The 22,756-nt window shown below is 40.8% G+C and overlaps 1 protein-coding gene across 5 annotated transcripts in view; it reads right to left on the bottom strand.

The window, feature by feature from the left end:
• Positions 1-22,756, bottom strand: part of STK39 (serine/threonine kinase 39) — a 318,329-nt gene that overhangs the window by 61,777 nt on the left and 233,796 nt on the right. For all 5 annotated transcript variants that reach the window (XR_013557279.2, XM_060624836.3, XM_060624837.3 and 2 more), the window contains exons 15-16: positions 14,070-14,122; positions 9,460-9,528 (exon numbers count right to left, since the gene is read on the bottom strand). Coding sequence is in view for 4 of the 5 variants with exons in the window: in XM_060624836.3 (XP_060480819.1) it covers positions 9,460-9,528; positions 14,070-14,122 (122 nt within the window). In the remaining variant the exon portion in view is untranslated. The remainder of the gene's footprint in view (positions 1-9,459; positions 9,529-14,069; positions 14,123-22,756) is intronic.

Here is a 22,756-nt window from a genome sequence, read left to right as displayed (position 1 = left end):
CTTTCAATATTTAATCATCAACACTGATTCTAGTCCTTTCCAAAGAGCTTGATTTCTGAGTATTTGAGAATTCAGCTAGAAATGGTGGTCATTCATCTGAAAGCATGGTACTTTTATATTAGACAGTTCCAGATTAACACTTGTAAATACTTTAAAATAATTTTTGCATACTAATTTTTCATGTTAAAATAAATTTTCCTATATTGGGAATGATACCTCAGTAAAGATTTTTTAATTTTTAAAATTTCTTTTGAAGTTTATTAATTTTTGAGAGAGAGAGACAGAGAGAGACAGAGTGTGAGCAAGGGAGGGGTGGAGAGGGAGACACAGAATCCAAAGCAGGCTCTAGGCTCTGAGCTGTCAGCACAGAGCCTGATGCGGGGCTCGAATTCACAAACTGTGAGATCATTACCTGGGCCTAAGTCAGATGCTTAATGACTGAGCCACCAGGCACTTCTAAAGATATTTTAAAATAGAAAAAACAAACAAACAGATACTTGGGAAGCCAGGAGCAACGAGCTACAATCAAATTTGTAGGGGCACATTTTGAATGGTAACCCTATGTACCACATTAAACCACTCAACATTTATTTCTGATAAATATATGTAAGGAAGAACAATCAGTATAGTTCTCCCAAGCCACTTAGAGTCCTTAATTCCTTACACTATTAAACTTAACATACAGACAACTTTTAATCAGGAATCACTCAACTGTATTTATTGACATCATTCAACTAACCCCAACCCTGTCTAAAACCCAGAAAGGACTTCAGGACTTTTCTTCCTTTTTTATAATCTGTCACCACTTTAAAATCATAGTCCAGTTGTATAATAGAGACGATATTTTTTAGCGGAAGTTTTCCTTTACTGAATTTCAACATCAGTAAACATCACAGCATAATCACCGAACTGAATATAAGAGAATATGTTCACTCCTTCCCAAGAGTTTCATTGTAAAAGCATAGTGCTCCTCAATAAATCCCAAATCACTCACAACAGACTAAAATATCCCTGGCTATAGCTGAGGGAAGAAGGCACTTCACACACCCAACCATATGCTCACGAATGAGCAAAGTTCTGTTGCTTATATACTTTGGAGACTCAAGACACTTTGCCATTATCTAGAAATAAAAGCTGAAGGGCCACTGGGGACCTCCTGCATCCTGGACAGCAGTTCTCATAAAAACTGTACTGACTCATTATGGTAAAAAATTGATACCAATGAAGCTTCTCCACACATCTCTACCATTTATACACACTCCAATTTTAAAACGTCAACTGGTACAGTTTTTTTTTAATTTTTTTTAATGTTTATTTATTTTTGAGAGAGGCAGAGACAGAGTGCAAGTGGGGTAGGGGCAGAGAGAGAGGGAGACACAGGATCCAAAACAGGCTCCATGCTCTGAGCTGTCAGCACAGAGCCCGATGCAGGGCTCAAACTCATGAACTGCGAGATCATGACCTGAGCCGAAGTCAGATGTTTAACTGACTGAGCCACCCAGGCGCCCCAAACTGGTACAGTTTTAAAACAGACTCTTAAAAAGTAGAATCAAATAAGGCAAAAAAAAAAAAAAAAAAAAAAAAAAAAAAAAAAAGCAACAAAGATTAGTGAGATTGGAAAAGATACAGATGACACAATAAGCTAAAAACACTTTCCAAAGGTTACCGGAAGCAGAAAAGAAAGCAGCAGCCATGAGATCCTACTGTGTATTAGAATCACCTGGGATGCTTGTTAAAAAATGCAAATTTGAGGGCACCTGGGTGGCTCAGTCGGTTAAATGTCTGGACTCTTGAGTTTGGCTTGGGGCATGATCTCATGATTGTGAGATCAAGCCCCACATCCAGCTCCATTCTGAGTGTGGAGCCTGCTTAAGATTCTCTCTCCCTCTCCCTTTGCCCCTCCCCCGCATGCTCTCTCTCAAACAAACGAACAAACAAACAAATAAAAGCAAATTTCTACACTCATAAGCCCAAGACTCCAGGCTCTAGGCTGGAATCAGAAATGTGGCTCTAGGCTGGAATCCAGAAATATGCATTTTTCATAAGCACCCAAGAAAAGAGTGATATGGGCATTTCAGGGTCCATGCTGAGACAAACACTGGAGCTTCAGCAAGTGCAAGAAGAAAGAATGCCTTCTGGAACCACCATATTTCCTTCCCGAGAGGCAAGACGCTAAAGTCGTGTGAGAAGTCTATTCTTATGGAAGAGAAAAAGGTGAAGGGGGCAGGAAGATAGAAAACATCAGTTATGGTGAATTACTCTTCAGTTTTGGGAAGGTACAACAATATATATAAATTATCAATCCACGGACTATTGCAGCATTAAGTCTGCCAAATGAGATTAAATGTATTCCTTTATCCGCAGGCATATTTATTAAGTGTGTGGCAAGGATGGCAGAGATTCAATAAAGCAGAAGACAGGCCTTGCCCTAAAGGCGCTCTTAGCCTCCAGACAAAGAGAAGGCAGGCACCAGAAAGCAGAGCAGGATGAAAGCCACGTGTCTCTAAAGGTAAAACACAGTTCTCTGGAATTCACACGAGGAAAAGCTGTCCTGGATCTGTCATGGAGGGGGCAAGCATCAGAGAAGCCTGCATGGAGAAGGCATTTATGGTGCTTCTTGAAGGGGAGACAGGTTTTGAACAGGATTCTAATGTGCAGGAAAAGAGCACTCCGGGGTCATGAACACATGTCCGAACGTCCACTGAGAGCGCTTTGAGAATACGCATAGCTAATATCAGCTTCCAGTGCAGTAAGAACCAGTTGGCTAGGCTGAAGCTCCACCAAAGGAAAATTGCATAAATGAATGCAGAAACACAGCTCGCTTCTCAGGAAACAGAAATTCTAACATCTGGTTCTAAACTCCACTTACGGGAAAAAATATATACACACATGTTGTTAAAAGCCAGGAAATGGTGGTATAAAGACCCAGCAAGGAAGTCAGCAGGCACTTGGGAAGGCAGCTGCTGAGCAGCCACCTCCCCCCAGGTTCACCCACTGTGGAATCCGGCCCCTGGATAGGACCCCTGGAGGAGCCCCTGAGCAGGACAAACAAGTGGCTAGGTTAGCACCCATCACTGTTCCCTCTACTGCCGAGGTTATAACACCCATTCAAAAGAGACTCAAAAATATCATGGATCACAAGGCCTGAACAAAATTCAGAACTTTTGCTGTGTCTTGAACGTGACTTGGGTTTTACATTTTCCCCTCCCCTGTGCTGCTATTGCAGAGAAAACTTCTGATTGGCTGGTTTTCAAGGAGGAGGCAAAGGAAACAAGTTTCTCTGCTGCTTCACTGTATCAGGGATCCTTGGGATCCTTCTTAGAAACAACTGAAATGGGGACTCAGAACTGGTCTCTCTTGAGCTGGTCTCTCTCTCAGCCATCCCAGCCAGGCAAGATAAGCAAATTCATACACGCATATCACCAACTTTTGCATCTTACAAAGTTAACCTTTTTTTTTTTTTTTTTTCAAACCAACACTCCCCCAGGAGGCCTTGTCAATCTATCCCTTTCCACTAACACAGGGCCTAAAAACATCTCCTGTTTCTTGCCCAAGGTAGCACTGCATTTAAGCACAACTGAAGTGGGTTTATGATTGCAGTCTACAAACAGTGCATTGAATCTCTGCACTGCTCTGCTTCTGCACAAAAACAATCACTCCATGTCACTACACCGTTCCTTCTTCAATCCAAACTGGTTTGTAAAGGTTCCCACACTAAAGGCAGATTACCCTGAAGCCAGGTGCTGAAGACTTGTTGTAACGTATGCTTGCTACATTATAATAAAAGTCTATAATAAAAGTCATAACATTCATTGCTCCATAACATATACTATTGCTTCTTTCAGGTTTTGTTTTTTTTTTTAATGTTGCCCTAAGCATGTCTAATTCAGGAGAAAATTCTGATGGGGGGAAAAAAGATTTTTAACCTATTTAAATGGTAGCTGCTTTATATTATGGAAGATGGAAAATTACACATTAAGAAATCATTCAAACCTCTAGATGCCAATGCTCTAAGCTTAACTGGACTACTTTTTCTTTGTATAGTTGTCAAGTTGAACACATTTCATATTTATATAATACTACTTGAATTCTGCACTCTCAAAAGTAAGATTCTTAAAAACCTGGGATCCTGGGATCAAAATACCCTTTGTTTCCAAAGTAAATGAGATACCTGTGTATTTAAAAATGGTATTTGTTTATCTCTAACAAGGATTCACAGAGTGCCAACTATATGAAGTACAAAGTTTGGGACGGTGGGAGCAGAACAGTTAAGAAAACAGATAAAAATCCTAGCCTTTAAGGAACTTATGTTCCAGGGAAAACCTATGTGGTTAACTAAATAAATGAAGCAGATAGCCTGTTAGACAGGGAGAGATTTAGTAAAATGATTAAATGAGGAGGCGGGGGCACCTGGGTGGCTCTCGGTCAAGTGTACAACTCTTGATTTTGGCTCAGGTCACGATCTCACAGTTTGTGAGTTTGAGCCCTGCACTGGGCTCTGTGCTGATGGCACAGAGCCTGCTTGGGATTCTCTCACTCTCTCTTTCTGCCCCTCCCCTGCTCATGCTCTGTCTCCTTCTCAAAAATAAATAAATACACTTAAAAAGTTTTTTTTTTTTTTAATAAATGAGGAAGGGGTGTGGGGGTTGGGCTGCAATTTTAAGTAGGCTGGTCAAGGAAGGCCCCTTTAAGAGGCAGTATTTAGGGGCATCTGGGTGGCTCAGTCATCAGTTGAGCGTCCGACTTTGGCTCAGGTCATGATCTCACGGCTCGTGAGTTTGAGCCCTGTGTTGGGCTCTGTGCTGACAGCTCAGAGCCTGGAGTCTGCTTCATATTCTGGGTCTCCCTCTCTCTCTCTGCCCCTCCCCCACTCATGCTGTCTCTGTCTCTCAAAAATAAACAAACATTAAAAAAAATTCTATTTTAAAAAGAGGCAGTATTTAGACTCTAGGAGGTAGACAGGTGTCCTAGGGAAGGAATATCCCGGAAGAAAGAATGGCAAGTAAAAAAGCTGATATGGCTGAGGTGGAACGAGCAACAGAGAGAAGAAGAGAGGGATGTCTGAGAAGTGACAGGGATGGATCATGTAGGGGACTGTAAGCCACTGAGATGTGGGATGGAAAGCCACTAGAGGTTTTTATTTCAAGCATTAATGTAATCTGGCTTTTTTTTTTTAATTGAGGTAAATGTACAATCAGTGGTTTTTAGTAGTCACAAGGTTGTGCAACATTACCACCTCTAATTCCAGAAGAACTTCATCACCCCAAAAAGAAACACCATGCCCATTAGCAGTCACTCCCATTCCCCTGCCCCCTTGCCACCAGTGTCCCCCTCAGGCCCTGGCAACCACTAATCTACTTTCTGACTCTATGGATTTGCATATTCTGGTCATTTCATATAAATGGAATCACACTACATGTCGCCTTACTTTTACATCTGGCTTACTTTTTACATGGATGTCTCTGGATGCTGCGAAGGGAACAGGCTGAAAGGCAGCAAAGACAGAAGCTGGAGGACCAGCAAAGGGAAGAATGCAGTAATTCAACTGAGAGATGAAAGAGGCTTGAAATTGGATGGGAAGCAAGATGGGAATAATGGCCATTACATTCTGGTAAACTGGATGTCAGGTATGAGAGAAAGGGAAGTCAAGGACAATGCAGGCTCTCAGCTGGAGCACGGGAAAAGAGAGGACATCAACCCAGGGAGCAGGCTGGGGGAGGGGCAGATCGAGAGCACACAGCAGGGGCTGGATTCTGGAGATGTTAATTACACCTGGGATGCTACTAGCCTTTCATGAGAAGATACCACAAAAGGAACTGGACAGGAGTCTGGAATTCAAAGGAGAGGTCTGGGTTGGAGAAACACATTTGGGAATTAGAGAATGAAAACATTAATACCACGAAACTAGGGGAGATCACCAAGGGAGTGATTATTATAGAAAAGAGGGGACGTCCAACAAAAGGGTCCTTGAGCATGTCAATATTTACAGGTCAGAGAGATGAGGAGCAACCAACGAAAAAGACTGAGAAGGAAATACCAATAAGGTGGGAGGACCAAGAATGAAATCTTAAAAACCAATGAAAAAAGTTATCACGGCAAAAGGCACTGTCTGCTCTGTCCAGGGCTGCTCATGTGCCACATAGTGGGAGGCGGCAGGGGTGGGGGGGGGGGGTGGTTGTGGGGGGACTGAGAACAAACAACTGGGCTGAGGAACCAGGAACACGGCAAGCTGTCATTCACAGAGCACAGATCCTCCCTCTATCGCTCTGGGTCACTCTGCTCCAGCCACACCCACCTGTGCTTTGACACTTCACGCGCCAGGTGAGCGCCCTCCCCGGGTGCAGCTTTGCCAAGGCACAGCCTGAGTGGAGAAGGAAGGTCAAAGGCCTGACCACAGTGGGCTCAGGAGACAGTGGGAGGAAAAGGATTACAGTCAAGGGCAATTCTTTTGAGGAGTTTAGCTGTAAGGGGGATGGATGGAGGGAAATAGCTATAATGGGGGCTGGGGCAAAGACAGGGCTTTCTGTAAGATGCGAGAAATACAAATGTAAAGAGGGTGGTAGATGATAAAGGAGAGAGCAGAGAATTGCTGGGACTGGTTTCAGGAAGACAGTTAAGCACACTTTATCTGTTTATCAAATAGTCTGCAGTTAAAATACAAAGCATCTACTGGTGTATGAAAAGCAAGTAAAGATATGCTTTTCATTTTTCCAAGAGAAACAAAAAAAAACATCATTTAAAATGATCTGGATCTACTTTTCAAGGCTGAAGACATTGGATTGATTGTACACAGAAGGTCAGGGTCAGGGTTAGGCTCTGGGCTTAGAGTCCTAAGATGCAAGTTCAAAGACCATGACAAGTTACAACATCCCAGAATCTTTTGACCTCCCCTTTTCATCCATTAAATACTGATTAAAAACAACCTGTCCTTTCTACTTTATGTAACTGATGAACTAATCAAATGAAATACACAAACACTGTAAGGCATTATCCAAAAATGTAAGGCTAATTTTTAGGGCTATTAGATAAGGAGGAATTGCATATGCTTGGCCTTATTCCAACACCTTATACTTTAGCTCCAATTAGGGGGGGAAAGCCGAAATAAAAATATTTGGCAGAATAAGTATGAAAAAATAAAGGCTATCTGATATTGTATTTAAAACACACTCAATAAATTGTACAGGAATTATGCCTTAATTTCCTCTTTTACAGAACTTAACAACCCCAAATCCTTTAGTTTAGATTCAACTGAGACTGAGGCAAAAAAAAGAAGTATACTAAATTTGACTGAAGGCTTGAAGCAAGCCCATGCTTACAAAAAAGATGTAACCTAGTATCTTTCCATGAATCTCTCTTATTCTCCATGTTCCTTACCACCTGCCAGGATTAACTCAAGTCAAAAGGCTTTCATCCTTAACTTCTTGCCCAATAACAGACATTAGTAGGTATTTAAAATAAGTTTAAGATTATTATATTTATTAATTAATTTTTATTTCAGGCTGTATAGTGTATGGATCATAGTTCTTGCTAATCTTGGTCAAGCCATGAACTTTTCTCCTTATTTTGTCAGGTCAACCAGGAAACAAAGGCGTGTGCTCACTTTTTCTAATGAGAATAAAGAGCATCTATCTTTGCCAAGGAACTGTTAACATAAACAATTCTGAGATAGAATTTACGGTAGACACCAAAGCTGAACTCACCTCATTGTTCAAGCTCTCCCTCACATTTGATCAGAACATTTTGCTAAGAACTCAGCTGGCCATGATCTCTCCCAAGATTTTAAAGGAAAGTGTGAGAGACAGAAAATATCAAGAGATACATACATACCTATGTATATGTATGTATGCCACTTTGCTTTAAACTATGTCTCTCTCTCTTTATATATGCATCACTTGGCAGAGGAATCAGAGCTTCCTTGGGAAATCACATACAATTGAAAGGAAAAAGAGCTTAATTATATCTAATTATAAAGTATCTTCACCTTTATGACATATTGTTTGTATGTCAATAACATATTAGAGGGGAGCCTCAGTGGCTCAGTCAGGTAAGAGTCAACTCTTAATTTTGGCTCAGGTCATAATTTCGCAGTTCGGTTTCTGGGATCGAGCCCCATGTTGGGCTCCGCCTGAGAGCCCGGAACCTGCTTGGGATTCTCTCTCTCCCTATGTCTCTGCCTCTCCCCCACTTGCACTCTCTTTTCTCTCTCAAAATAAATAAACATTAAAAAAATTAACATATTAGATACTGATTCTTTACTGAGAATCCTAATCTGCCACTAAAACCTGTTACTCTCAAAAATAATTCATTTATATAATGACCTACATTATAGTTTACAGGAACAGATTACTCAGATGGGGAAGCATATCCATGTAAAGCTCCCTCAGTTACAAACTCCAACAGCACCGGGGAAAGGGTTCATTTTGAGCAAGTGATTTTTTTTTTAAGTTAAAACACATCAATTATGGGGCCCAAAGTCATTTTAAGCATCATTTTTAATTCGGTTATTTTTGAAGAAAGTTTGATCATAATACACATTACCCTAATATGATGTTATAATAATTGTTAACAATATAATTAATTAATGTCATTGTTACCATTAGTACAATGTTAACCAATCTTGATTACTTAGGGTCATCAATATGAATACCCAGCAATGGATTACATTATAAAATCTTCACAAATAGGATTATCTAAGGAGCGTGGAGCTTCTCACCCTCACCCTACAGGCTACACTTTTTCTTAGATGATAGTGTCTGTCTCTTACAGCTTTCCTGCCCCCTCCCTTCATGCCATGCAGGGAGGCCTCCAGTCATCTCCTGCTCCCGAAAGCAAGCCTCTATATAGGGGGCACCCCATCTCCATGCAGCTATCTGTTTATTCTCAAAGCAGTAGAAACAGTCATGTGCCCAAAGAGAAGTGCCTCGGTCCCAATCCAGCTGCATGGCTCCAGAAAACACATGGAATCCCTTCAGGAATTTGTCTTTGTCCACACAATGAAAGAACTGTCCTGAATGATCTCTTAAGTCACATCCAACCTTAAGATCTTGTGATTCATCTTGCTAATGGCTCGGAAAACTAGTATCTAAGTTCATTAGAACTGTGCCCAAAGAAAGAACAGAGAAAACTCTGACAGAGGACCTCAGAGGTTCCTGTGCTTTGGTATGTGGAATTTATACCATCTTATTTTTCTATATCATAGACTTTTGGGTCTTCTAGGCTCTTCTTTACATTTCCAGTAAGTGAGGCTCTTATTAAATGGGACAGAATTACAGTAAGAGCTTTTTAAAAAAGAAAATGAAATAGGAGTCTTACACAGTTCTTCCACATAAAAGATAAGAATTCAAGACGCAATTTTCAAACATCCAGAGAAAATTATTCCTTTATGAAAACTTTTGTTTCTGAATGCATTTACATTTGATAGACCAACAAAAAGACACTGTATACTGGAAAATGATTTACCTATAACTACATCATGACCATCAACCAAGCCAGCAGAGAAGAGCTCCTGAGATACGCCATCTGCTGTATCTGTCCAAATGTGAAATGAATACGTATTAGTGACCGTAAAATAAAAAGCAACAACCCATTACAATGTAAAAGATATATTTTTCATTTACAAAAATCACCTATGTGTGTTTTAATTCAACAATTTGGATTCTATCAGAAGGAAAGATCAGAAGTGATGTGAAATATATTTTGCCATATGTAATTTGCATCTTTGCTTTCATTCAACAGAGGTTATGCACAAAATTATTATTTCATTTTTAGTGAACCAAAAAACATTTTCCCTTTGGCTACTATCTGAATTAATCCTCAAATGTACCTCTGTAAGTTAGCTCATAACTGGCCCCAATGACACTGCTTTTCTTTCTTGCCAAGGTTAATTCCAGCCATCATCAATCCTTTTCTATCATTAGTAGCCACTGAGTCAGAATTTATGGCAAAGGTTGAACAGGTAGCACTTGACACAACCTTATATTTGATACAAACAGCCTTTGAGCTTGTTGGACTATTAAGATGAGCTATTTAAATTTATGCTATTAAGAAACTCCTTTCACATGACATTGATCATTTGATAGCAACAGATTCATTCTCTTAGAAAATGTGGTTGAATAAAAGAATGTAGTTTCTCAGTGATAAGTGACAGGAGTTAGGGATCTCATAAAGATGGGACAGGCTGTATCAAATGAATATAACCAAAATTACTTGAAAGGCTACGAATGAACATGGTAATAGTGAGAAGTCTGTTTGAAGACTTTGTAAAGAGAAATTGATAAATGGCAGTGTGCTCAAAAGAACCATTATGAACCTCCATGTCTTCCCAAAGGAGATGACATGGTCCCCGTGGCCTTCTGACATTATCACAAACATCCAGAACTGCAGATGGGTAAGAAGAAATTGGCTCACCAGCTGGTAATAACCTAGATGAAGGTTTAACTTAAGTGTCTTGCAAAGTCAGGCAGCACCTCAAAGTATTGCTGGTGAATCAAACAATCATCTAAACTGAATTGCGTTTGTCATACCTGAGGCTGCCCTCAGTGTGTGTGTGTGTGTGTGTGTGTGTGTGTGTGTGTGTGTGTGTGTGTTTCTATGCTCACATGAGCATGTCGCTAAAGGTAAAATTATCTTTCACATTTGTGGGCTTTAATATGCTTAGCCCAGTGTGTGACACATAGTAATTACTCAATAAATGGTTAACTGTGATGATGATGTGCAGCCAAAGCTCATCTGAAATGTACCCCACGCTCTACTGCACTTTCTTTCTCCCTTTCATACATGGCCCAATTTCCCAGATCTCCAATAAAAAACCTGAGGGCCAATGGATACTCTTTGTACATCCAGAGAAAATGTCGCATTCCATCATTTTACTCATTCCATTCTACAATGAATGACATGGAATATAACATGAGGGAAATGTTAAAGAAAAAGAAAGGAATTTTAACTAAACTGTGAGATTCCACGTCACGGGGGCTAATGTTGGGGCTTGTCCTTATTATTAGAAGTACAAAAACACCTTATAAAATTCTCTCAGGGACAAAATGATCCCATGGCATGGAATCTAGGGTGGAATAATGAGAGGCTCTACTCTGCATGTGATTTAGCTTTGTGAAGTCGACACTCAGCCACATAATCTCATCCTCCTGATGCCACTGGAAACTTGACTACAAAAAGTATATTGAATTAAAGTGCCTACCTAGGCAGTGATTACATTTCTACTGACTGATCATCGGTTAAAGCATCTGGATGTGTTACTACCACCTGTAAAGTATCAATAAGATCTAAGAATTTACAATCGCAGAATGTAGTTGAAAATGGAATAATCAAGCAAATCCACATTGTGGGCTAGCACTAAAACAGTACCAAAGCAAATGACATTCTCAAATGATTCAAGTTTCCAGCATCTCCTATTTTCAGGACTCCTGAATATTAGATGAATCACATTAAAATAGCACAAGGGTCATGTTGGCCATTTTGATCCAAAATAGAAATATATTCCATGCTTGTGTGCCATTAAGCAGTTATCTTGTAGGCATGTAAGTAATATATCAGTAAAGTTAGGAACAGGAACTTGAAGGTAATTGGTGATTTATTCTTCTTTAAGCTGCTTAAACATTCCTAATGTGCAAACAGGTTAAATAATCATAAATAATTACATATGCTCTAGTTTCCAGAGTATACAGTAAAATAATAAATGCAGAGGGCTTACTCTCAAATGAAGACAGAATATTGGATATGTTTATGTTATACATTCTATGCTATCTTACACATTTATGTATACATAGAGCACAGATGTATGTATATGTACGTATGCACGCACACATGCATGCACAGATGTAGTGTAGACACCATCTGAATGAAAAGATAGCATCAGTATTCACAGAGGTATGGTGATATATCCATGGTGTTTCCATTACTAATGGCCTGTGCTCACTGCCCTGCGATGGCTGGCTATCCTCAGGAAGCCAACACTAAGGTTTCTATCTGGTAAACAAAAGTAGACTCTTAACCTACAATGGCAAACGAGGCTGCTTATGCCAGCACAAAGGGCTAGGTAATGCTGATAGGGCCATCTTCCCCCTCCCCAAATCCTCAATTCAGAAATTCATTTCTTTGCTATCCCTTAAAATTAATTTTATTGCCTCTGTAAATTTTAGACAATTAGATGAAAAAAAAAAAAAACCCAACCTTTAAATAAGAAGTTGTTCTTTTACTTACTGTACTTGAAACATTTATTATGGAATTACTAGATTTTGTCACAGTATTGGCTGGTCAACATTCTTATATTAAGAGACAAAATAGAGAGCTTCTGGGTAACAGTAACTGGTGCTGTACAATTTCATAGACCGGCTCCGAACTGTCAAAGATGGATATTCCCAGAAGAAAGATCAATTAGCAAATTTGTTTAGGCCTTTTTAAAATATATAGTTTGTAAAAGGTACTTCGTATGTTAGTTTAATTCAAATATACTGGGAATCATAAAATCTTTAGGCTGACAGGGAACTAGAAATCAGGGCCAGTGTGCCTTGACCACATATGGCCCAGGAACATATTTTTTTGGCCAGCAGTGTTTTTTTGTTTTGTTTTACACTGAACGTGAACAGACAGAACTGTCTGGTTTCCTGAAGCTCACACCCCCTCCCCTCCCTGCCAACCCCAAACATTTGCTTTGGCTCCTGTACACATCTGAGTTTGTGTCTTCTTACAGGTTCTAATAGTAGGGAGGTCAAAGCAGTCAAGTGATTAACCAGGTAACATGCTAGAAACTTTCAGATTTTCAAAATTTTAGGAAATCAAATTTAATCAAATCAAAATGTACATGGAGCTCTAATATGTAAAATAATTACAGACTGTTGTTAGTTTATATATATTAATATAGTCAAGTGTATGAGCCTAATGTATTTTGTTTTAACAATAAAACAGAATGTATTTTAGAAGGTTTTCAATAGAGACACTGAGGCCGCTTTCACATGTTTAAAAATCTGAAACCGTCAAGAAGAAGAGTCACAGTCTCAGCATTAGCATCTGATTTTCAGCTCTCTGGGTTGTTCTGGTTATACACTAAAGGGAGGAAGTAGCAATTTTTGCTTAACAACTAATCTTGCAGTCCCCATAGCCTGTTCGTAGATGTTATTTATCCATTAATTAACCAAAACTACTGGAGATTCTCCTGGATAGCAGGCATTTGCTAAGTGCTAAAGATACCAAGAAATGCGACATAGTTCTAGAAACTCCAGGCATCCAGGAGCTGAGAGAGCAACCAGTCTAGCCTTTAAGCTGTTTCACTAGCTATTTAAAATATTAAAATTGTATTTAGAAGCAAGAATGGCAATGTGCCTACCAAGGTGTATCAACAGAGACCACAGACATTCCTCCCTCCACACAGGCTTCATATAATATGCACTGAGAGCAGAGGGGCAAAGTGGATCCCTTTTTTGTGTGACAGCTCGTTTGTTGCTCACCTCTCATTAGGATTGCTCTCTGTTACTCATGACACTCACCATAACGTCCTTTAGGCCCTGTGTCCCCTTGCCAGTACTTGTTCTCATGGTTGAGCTAACACAGGTAATTTGTACATGTATGTAAACCATGCAGCATGCCACGGAAACTCATGTAGTCAGTAGTGGCTCGGTTTGGATTCCCCACAATTATTGCAAATCCTTCACTGCTTCTCTCCTTCCTGCCTTCCTTCCTTCCCTCCATCCTCCTTTCTTCATTTTTAAAGAAAGCATTTTCAAATAGCAGATTATAACCACACACTTGTAATGAATTTCTTAAAGGCTCTTTGCAGCAATAAGATAATAATTTCGGGGCGCCTGGGTGGCGCAGTCGGTTAAGCGTCCGACTTCAGCCAGGTCACGATCTTGCGGTCTGTGAGTTCGAGCCCCGCGTCAGGCTCTGGGCTGATGGCTCGGAGCCTGGAGCCTGTTTCAGATTCTGTGTCTCCCTCTCTCTCTGCCCCTCCCCCGTTCATGCTCTGTCTCTCTCTGTCCCAAAAATAAATTAAAAAAAAAAAAAAAAAAAAAGTTGAAAAAAAAAAAAAAAAGATAATAATTTCAATTAAAACTTACCTCTTCCTGGAGTAAACTCAAATCGTATGTCATTAAGTTCCTTTCTGGAGTTTCTGAAATATATAACATGTAGCACATTAAAATCCAACGAAGTGTAGTTTCATCAAACTAAATGTATTCCAATCTTTACAAGATGCTACTAATAGGTAGATAGTGTTCTACAATTTTGGGTTACCTCTGGGTACTTCCTCAAATGGGAGAGATAGTTATGACAATAATAAAGGGAGATATTTAAATGATTGAATTTACCTATATAAACATGTTTCTTTCCCAAAATTCCAAAAATAAAACATTCTTTTATAAAATCTATACTAAATCAATAACCTTCAATGTAGTTCCATAATTAAAAATTTCAGAAGATTTTCGTCTGGAATAAATAATATTCAGTACACTTTTCATATTTTTCCTGAAAATAGCATTTTATCAAATTATTTTTAAAAAGTGAAACAAACAAGGGTGCCTGGGTGGCTCAGTTGGTTAAGCATCCAACTTCGGCTCAGGTCATGATCCCATGGTTTGTGAGTTTGAGCCCCAGGTCTCTGCTGAGCTGCTTCAGATCCTCTGTCTCCCTCTCTGCCCTCCCCCGCTCATGCTCTCTCTCTTTCTCTCTCAAAAATAAATAAACGTTTTAAAAAAAACATTAAAAAAAAGTGAAACAGGAAAAACAGTCTCAGTGGTAAGGTTTATGACAATGACAATACTATGCATTAAATCACGTAACAAAATGCCCCAAAAAGGATGTGTATTTTGTTATTAAAATCTTTGCTACATAGAGGGGACCCTGAATGTTGTTTAATTATCCACTGAATATAGAGGCTTTTTTTAAAGTTTGTTTATTTTGAGAGAGAGGGGGGTGGGGGGAGAGACAGAAAGAGAGAGAGAGAAAGAATCCCAAGCAGACTGCACTCTCAGTGCGGGGCTTGAACCCACGAACCAGGAGATCATGATCTGAGAGGAAATCAACAGTCGGATCCTCAACCAACTGAGCCATCCAGGAGCCCCAAATAGATAAAATTTTTAAAAATAAATATAAAATGCTTACATAAAATTGTAATACATATATACACGTATATTCAATCCAAAAACTGATACTAGGTTAATATGGAACAAGCAAATACCTAAGATGTGAGTTTTCCATTTATATTAATTTCAAGAAAGGATATGGGACAGTGAGTTATAATTAGAATGGCTTTAAATTCTCATAAGAACACTAAAATGTTATGGTAACTCTCAACAGATGCTACAATTAAAGTTAATAAAAACACCATAAGAAACTGCAGTAGGAAACATGAAACAGTAATTTCTGCAAACCCTCAACTACTTGCTCAGCTGCCAAGGGTCCAAGCCAGAGACCAGAGATGGCCTGAATACCCATTCCAAACCTCCTCCTTCTGGTGCCAGAAGAGTCTGGTCAAATCCTGTTAAGTAGTCCTGTTTGGGATCCTGGAGTAGTATCTCCTGGTCTCTACAAACAGTGCCCACATTATGATGCCACCAGCCTGTGGGCCCTTTTTGGTCTATAGCCTGACCTTGTTTCTTTAGGCCCCATGACATTCTACCACAGTAAATACAGGAGGCCCAGAAAAAAGACAAAGACATTTTACCGGCCTAGAGAAAGCCCTTCTCCCAGGGCCTAGAGATGTGGGTTCCAGTCTGTACTTTTCCACAAGCAAAGAAGTGAAGAGTCAAGAATTCAAGAGATGCCCAAGCCTAGGCCACAGACATAAGAGCCCTGAACCACTGTGAATCTCTTCCCAGGTGTCCCCCAACCTTGACTCTGTGACTACTCTCAGAGATAGAATAGGACTAGGGGATGACAGCAATTCCTAAATCCGTGCTTCTTTTAGGAACTTCTGAGAATCTGAAAACTAAAAATCGTGAACTCTCTCTAAAAAGGGGGCATATGACCAACACATGAAATTGCAGACAACTGAAGATGGTTCAGAGATCAGCTTAGACCCCAGACTGAGTGACCCTCTCCTGGACATGGAGTGGGCCATGAACAATCAGTGCCTTCGAAGGAAGGGCTGTTTGCCTGTGGCACTGTTTACCTACCAGTGTCGCCACACATTTACATAGTGCTTTCATATGTATCAGCAGTTCTTCAACTGTTTTTTTTTTTTTTTTTTTTTTTTTTGTAAACTTCCATAATGTCTGGCTTAAGATAGATGGATTCTTATTTTTGCTTCTGTATTCAGTCTGTTGCAATATCACATATCACATTGCCAGCCACTGGAAAATTCCACTCTACATGTTGCAATAATGAAAGTGAAAAAAGCACATAATTTCTTAGCGTTATTATAAAAACAGTTTTGACCTCATGGGCTTCCTAAAGGGGACTCAGAGATCCCTAGGGCCATAGGAGCACACTTTGAGAAACATGGATAGCAAATGTCATGAATCAAATCTCATTTTCTTCCAGCAATCAACCTTTGAAATATGCAAAGTAGGTATTACTTGTTTTCCATTTTTTAGATGAGCACATTCAATGGCCTTTCCAAGTTTACAAATTTAGTGGCAGAGTGAGGACCAACAATTTTACATTGGAAATATCTAATACAAGTATAGAAAAGTAGATTTCTTTTCACTTTTGAGAGAAAACAATATTCCCCAAGATTTTGTGTATTACCATAAAAAGACCAGCAAGCATTCTTTTTAACAGCCTTGGTTTTATGTGCTGTATGTTAAAAAGGCTGAATTAGTACTAAAACAGTCCAATAAGGGAAAAAAATGATCACTAGGAAAGCAAGTATTTATAGTGTATTTAATAATGAAATGACAGAAGGAGAAAAAAATGAAAAGGAATTTGATTTGATGGGAATATATGTCATTGTTCCTTTCCTTTCCTTTGGCCAGTCTTATCTAAATTAGTTTGTCCTACTAAGGCCATGAGAAAAGAAGTATAAGAACTGTACCCAGAATATCTTCATGCACATCCTGATTCTTTAAATATTAATACCACTGAAGTAATATCCAACACCCATAATCTCTATCTACATCAACTATGGCTCAAGTTATGGAGGTGGCCTAGTCAAGTCATTCTTTTATGACTCTGAACCTAAAATACTTGCCTTTGAAAAGATCACAGTGATTGATTGTGAGTAGTAGACTTGTCTCATCAGGATGAAATATGGTTGGAAAAATGCCTAATTGGATCTAACTACTGAAGGTCATCCTTTTATAAAGAATTAATCTTTTCAGACTCCTACTTAACACCTTTAATTGAAAGTACATTTACTTTAATTGATATGGCACAAGATACTCTTGATTTCAGAGAAGCTGAAAATAGGTATGATTTAAGGCCGGAAACTAAGTCTGTGCAACTTTACAGAGGAAATGCTTAAAACTTGAAAATTAACAGCTTCAAGACCCAGGCTACCTTTGATAACTCTTATTAAAAACCCTTTTAATACTAAAAATGACCAAAAGAATCCCCCAACCCAATCCAATGAAAAACATACTCCTAAATTCAGTAATAAACACAAACCCTTATTTCTCATTATAGGTATACATTATATCATAAAGGCAGAGGTCTACAGAACTCAGGCAGAATATATATATATATTTTTAAATAGGTAATGCCATCACGTGGTTTAAAACCCAAAAGGTACAATAGGGTATTGTATAAAAACTGGGCCTCCTCTTGCCACCCAACTACCTGGTCCCCTCAATGGTTGAGGTTTTTTGTGCATCCTTCCTGAAAGGTTTCATGCATATATTAGCAAACAAACATACATAGTTCCTTCTAACCTGTTTAATACAAGTGTAGCATACTATATCCATTGTTCTACACCTTGTCTTTGAACTTAATAGTATACCTTGGAATTTCTCCATATTGGTTCATAGAAAACTTTCTCCTCCCTTTTTTTTTTTTTTTTTTTTTATAGCTACACAGTATTCCGTTGTCTGCCGTGTCCTTTTTTTGACCAGTTCCCATTCTGTGAACAGACTGTTTCCAGTCTTTCTCTACTGTAAACAAAGCTTAATTGTGTATAATACTCCTTGTCCTTATGTCATTTTGCAAATACACGAGTATGAAAATAAATTTCTAGAAGCAAATTGCTTGGTCGAAGGACAAAGGTATTTGCAATTTGATAGATATTGTCAAATTCCCCTTCATTTAAGTTGTACCAATTTATACTCTCTCAAGCAATTTGTAAACACCCTTGCAGGAACTTTAAATGAGTAAAGCAAGAAGTATATATATACATATACACATGCATATATATATATACACATATATGTGTATATATGCATGTATATGTGTATATGTATATCTATATAAAAGCAAGGAGACAGGAGGACTCTGCCAACTGGAAAGCTTCTTTCCCATTTAAAGAGGGCAACCACTACTCAGCACCAGCTGGTTAAGCTAGGCAGGAATTTGGGCTCAATTTTGTTAAAAACTAAAAAAAATTAAAAAAACCACCACAACAAAAAATGTGTATACAGACACAGACACACACAAGATACATATGTGCTATGTCCATTCTAAGTGGAAAATCAGAGATTCAGACTGTCACGTGTAAAGTCTTCCTTCTTGCTTCCTTAGCTCAACTCATCTGCAAGGAACATAGTGAACACTCAAATGAAGCAGCTGGCTATGGGGGTGGTGATGACAATCATGTGAGTGAACACGTAACTGTCCCTGGTGATAGAGGTGCAGAAGGCCTGTGTAGTTGAAGTATGCATTTTATAGGACGTAGCATTTTTCTGCACTTCTTAATGTACCATGTCAGGACTGTCTGATAGAGTTATTGCTCCTGGAGGGCTCTGAAGCCAAAATGCCAGGTCAGGACTATGTGTATCCCTTAGCTTCACATTAACGTCTTTTAGCCCATGCCAAAAAGTGTATGGGGGCACACACCCTCTACGAACCACATGGGATCAAAATGCTTAGACCACTGGTTGTCAAAATGCAAAGACCACTGGTTGTCAAAGGGCATCATCAGCTGTAAGTGCCATTGGCACTGCATCCTTTCCACTCTGGAGTGAGGCTGAATGTCAACCATTTCCCCAAGCTCTGAGGTTGAAGGATGCAGCTGGGGTAACACTGGCAGGTACAGTGTTTCCTAGGGGCACAGGGGCAGCCCCTCCCTTCTAAGCAGCAGACAGCTCCCCCTTTCCTTACCTGAACCTGAGATTTCAGGTCAGGGTGAAGCTGCCAGCATCCGAGGAAGTCCAAAGGGACTCGCACTCCCAGACTCCCGGAATGTTTCTCCCCTTTCGGGAGCAGGATGGAGACTTTCAAACAGGGTGGGCCAGGGATCAGGACATCATTTTTAGTTCAAGCTTCTTTCCTGCTCTTGATACTGAAGTCTTTTCCCACAAGCTTAGGGGAGAAATGGACTATGGCTCCCACTAAGCTTCCTGCCCTCTCCCTCCACAGCAGCAGAGAGCCTGGTACAGACTGAGGACATACGGAGCTGTGGGGACAAAGGTCTACATTCAAATCCACTCACTACTTATTTGGCATCTGTAGTCTGTTTCCTTAAATGTGACATGGGGAGAATAATAATTAATGGCATTTACTATCTGCCAGTAAATGCTTGGTGCTTTGCATATGTTATCTCATGCCGTGCTCAAAACAACCCTTGATGTGGGGATGGCTCTTGTCCACTGTTATCTTACAGACAAGGAAACTGAGGCCTAGAAAGGGTAAAAGGACATATCCAAAATCATGTGTCTGATTAGCAGATGTGAACTAAGCCTAGAATGGGATGAATGTTACCCATGGTCTTCTCCAGTGCATAACCCTTACTGGAGGCACTGTGGGTCCTGCCCTGAGTCTATAGAGGCTCCTGACTGGTCTCTCCACATTCAAGGTCAGGATCTACACAGGAGCCAGGCAGCTTGTTACCTGGAAATCCTGGAAATGTGATCATGCCACACCCTTGCTGAAAGACTCCATTTCTTCCCCTTATTCTTAAAACAAAATTTAAAATCCTTAGCATGACCCCCCCCCCCCCCCCCCCCCCCGCCAAGACTTGCTTCTACCTGTCTCTCCACCTTCAGCTCTCCCACACTTTCCCCTGCTCACCTTGTTGCTATCTCCTGGCCTGCCCTCTTTCCCCACATGCAGCTTTGCAAAGGCACAGTGTGAGTGCAGCAGGGACCTCGGGAGGCAGTGGGAGGAAAGGGATAACAGTCAGGGGCAATTCTTGTGAGGACTTCAGCTGTAAGGGGGTGGTGAGAAATACCTATAATGTGTGGTAGGGTAAAGAGAGGGCTTTTCTAAGATGGGAGAAAAGAGACATTTGTGTGTTACCAGGACAAGTAAAGAGGGAAACAGATGGGGAGGAAATGGAGAAGTGTTCCTGGGGCTGCAGCATGTCGGGGGGCCAGCTCCCCTCACTGCTAGGAAATCTCCACTCTCTCTCTCTGTCCACATGACTGACGCCAACTGTGCTCTGAGGCCTGGTCGTGTCTTTTGGGGTAGACCGGGAAAGAAGAGTAAAGGCAGCCAGATGAGGCGCCCTGTCCAGTGTGCTCTCCTAGCCTCCAGATCTGTGCTCAGTACCTTCATATTCTGCACCAATGGAATGTGATTACTTTAAATTTTTTAATGTTTATTTATTTTGAGAGAGAGAGACAGAGCACGAGCAGGGGAGGGACAGAGAGAGAGACGGAGACACAGAATCTGAAGCAGGCTCCAGGCTCCAAGCTGTTAGCACAGAGCCCATGTGGGGCTCGAACCCACGAACCGTGACATCATGGCCTGAGCCGAAGTCGGATGCTTAACCAACTGAGCCACCCAGGCGCCCCAAGAATGTCATTACTTTAATGTCCATCTCGTCCATTAGACACTAAGCTCCCAAAGAGCAAAGACCTTTAGCTTTTGTTTGTTCACTGCTTGTTCACTGCTCTTCCCCTCAGCACCCAGCCCAGTGCCTTGGGAGTGCACAGATAATACTTGTGACGTGAATGAATGAAGGAAGGAATACATGAATGAGTGAAAATTTTACAAGCCTGGCTTTTGTCAAGTGCCTCTCCTTGGCCACCACCACCGTGATTCCCTGGCTGCCTTTTCTCTGCGTGCCCAAGCCCTGCTGTCTGCCTGTCCCTTCGGTGTTAAATGTTCTGCCCTGACGATCTTCCCCTCTCCTTCTCTTTCTTGATGAGTAGTTCCAAATGCATAACCCAAACCCAGGTACTGCCCCAGAGCTTTAAACACATTATCCAAGTGCCTACACAGCATCTCTCCACGCGATGTCCAGACACAGAACAATCCTGCATATCCACAATGGAATACATCACTTTTCCTCTCAAATTCACTTCTCTCTCTGCGCCCAATGGCAGCAAATGGTGGGGACAGCCAACTACCACAACCTGTGGGTTAGACCTTAAGATCAAATCACCCATTTCTCTAAAACTCCACTACCGCTGACCAAAGGCGGGACACCATTTCTGCTACAGATAAGAATGAACAATCTAACGAACAAAGGGTATTTTATCCACACTCACACATACCACACACATACACATGGAGAATGTTGTCGCTAGAGCTACAGATGTATAGCAAAAGGAAAAGGCCATAAAAGGTTGAGGGAGCTATTACTCAGGGTGTAATCCTTGGCAGATGAATGTGTTGTAGGAAGGAAGAAAATTGTTGTACTTAATGAGATGTGGAAAACGATCCCAAAGCAATGAGAAGTTGAAGGACAGCGACAAGTAAGCCCAGAAACAAAAATCAGAAAGACAAAAAAGAAGCCTCCTGTGTCCAGGCCCGTGGTTGCTCTGACACAGTGTTCACATGCATCTCTGGGCTTTCCCAGAGCGGAGTCTTTAGGTCCCTAAGGACTAGGGACCCTGAGCCCTGCAGCTCAGTTGCTGGCCAGCGATGACCTTCAGTCAGTCACCTCACCTCTCCAACCTCCACCCCAGGTTCTTCTGCAGGAAAAACAGGAAACAATGCTTCCCTACTGGATTAGAGGAGCTGTGTACAGACACGGTGTGGGCCCCCTCACAGTGCTGGCAGGTGTTCTGATGCCTGATATTCTGAACCCCAGAGAAGCAGAAAGTCATGGTTCCAGTCCTTCAAGGGTTCACGATCCCCACAGAGAAGGACAGCTGACAGGAGGAAACCTAGCGGGGAAACCCCAACATAGATAAGTGCTTAAAAAGTGGTAGTAAGAAAAGAAATATTAGCCTAATTCAAAGAAAGGAGCATTGTCTCACTCTTGGTTCTCACTCTATCCATCCTTCACACTCCTGTCAAATTAATCTTCTCTGAGGTACAGGACCAATCACAGAATCATATAATTTTACAACTGACAAGGGCCCTGGAGGTCACCTTAATCCATTTCCCTCATTCCTCGGGTGAAGAACTGAAGCCAAAGAGATTAAGTGGCTTAAGATTACACAGCTGGCTAATTCACTCAACACTCCACAAATACTTATTGATCATCTACTAGGTGTCAGGCCAGTCCTAGGAGCCATCAAGGGCAGAAATGACACCCATACCTGAGACTGAGGCTTCTAGATGACTGCTTTTCATTCTTGACTGGTGGCTCTCACACTGCAGGGTGAGCCAAGGTGCACGCTCTGAAGGAAGAATCCTTTCCCCCAGTGATGCCCCTACCCCAGTAGTTGAGAAGTGCCGCACGCAGTGAGAGATGTTACAGATGGGAATGTGTTTTATACATGACTGATGTGATGATGGCACAAATAAAGGTCAGGGGCCACTG

This window comes from Panthera onca, chromosome C1, assembly GCF_046562875.1.
Source record: "Panthera onca isolate mPanOnc1 chromosome C1, mPanOnc1 haplotype 2, whole genome shotgun sequence".
Classification (NCBI taxonomy): domain Eukaryota; kingdom Metazoa; phylum Chordata; class Mammalia; order Carnivora; family Felidae; genus Panthera; species Panthera onca.
The sequence above is the reverse complement of the archived record's forward strand: the minus strand, read 5'-3'. Positions and strand labels throughout refer to the sequence as shown.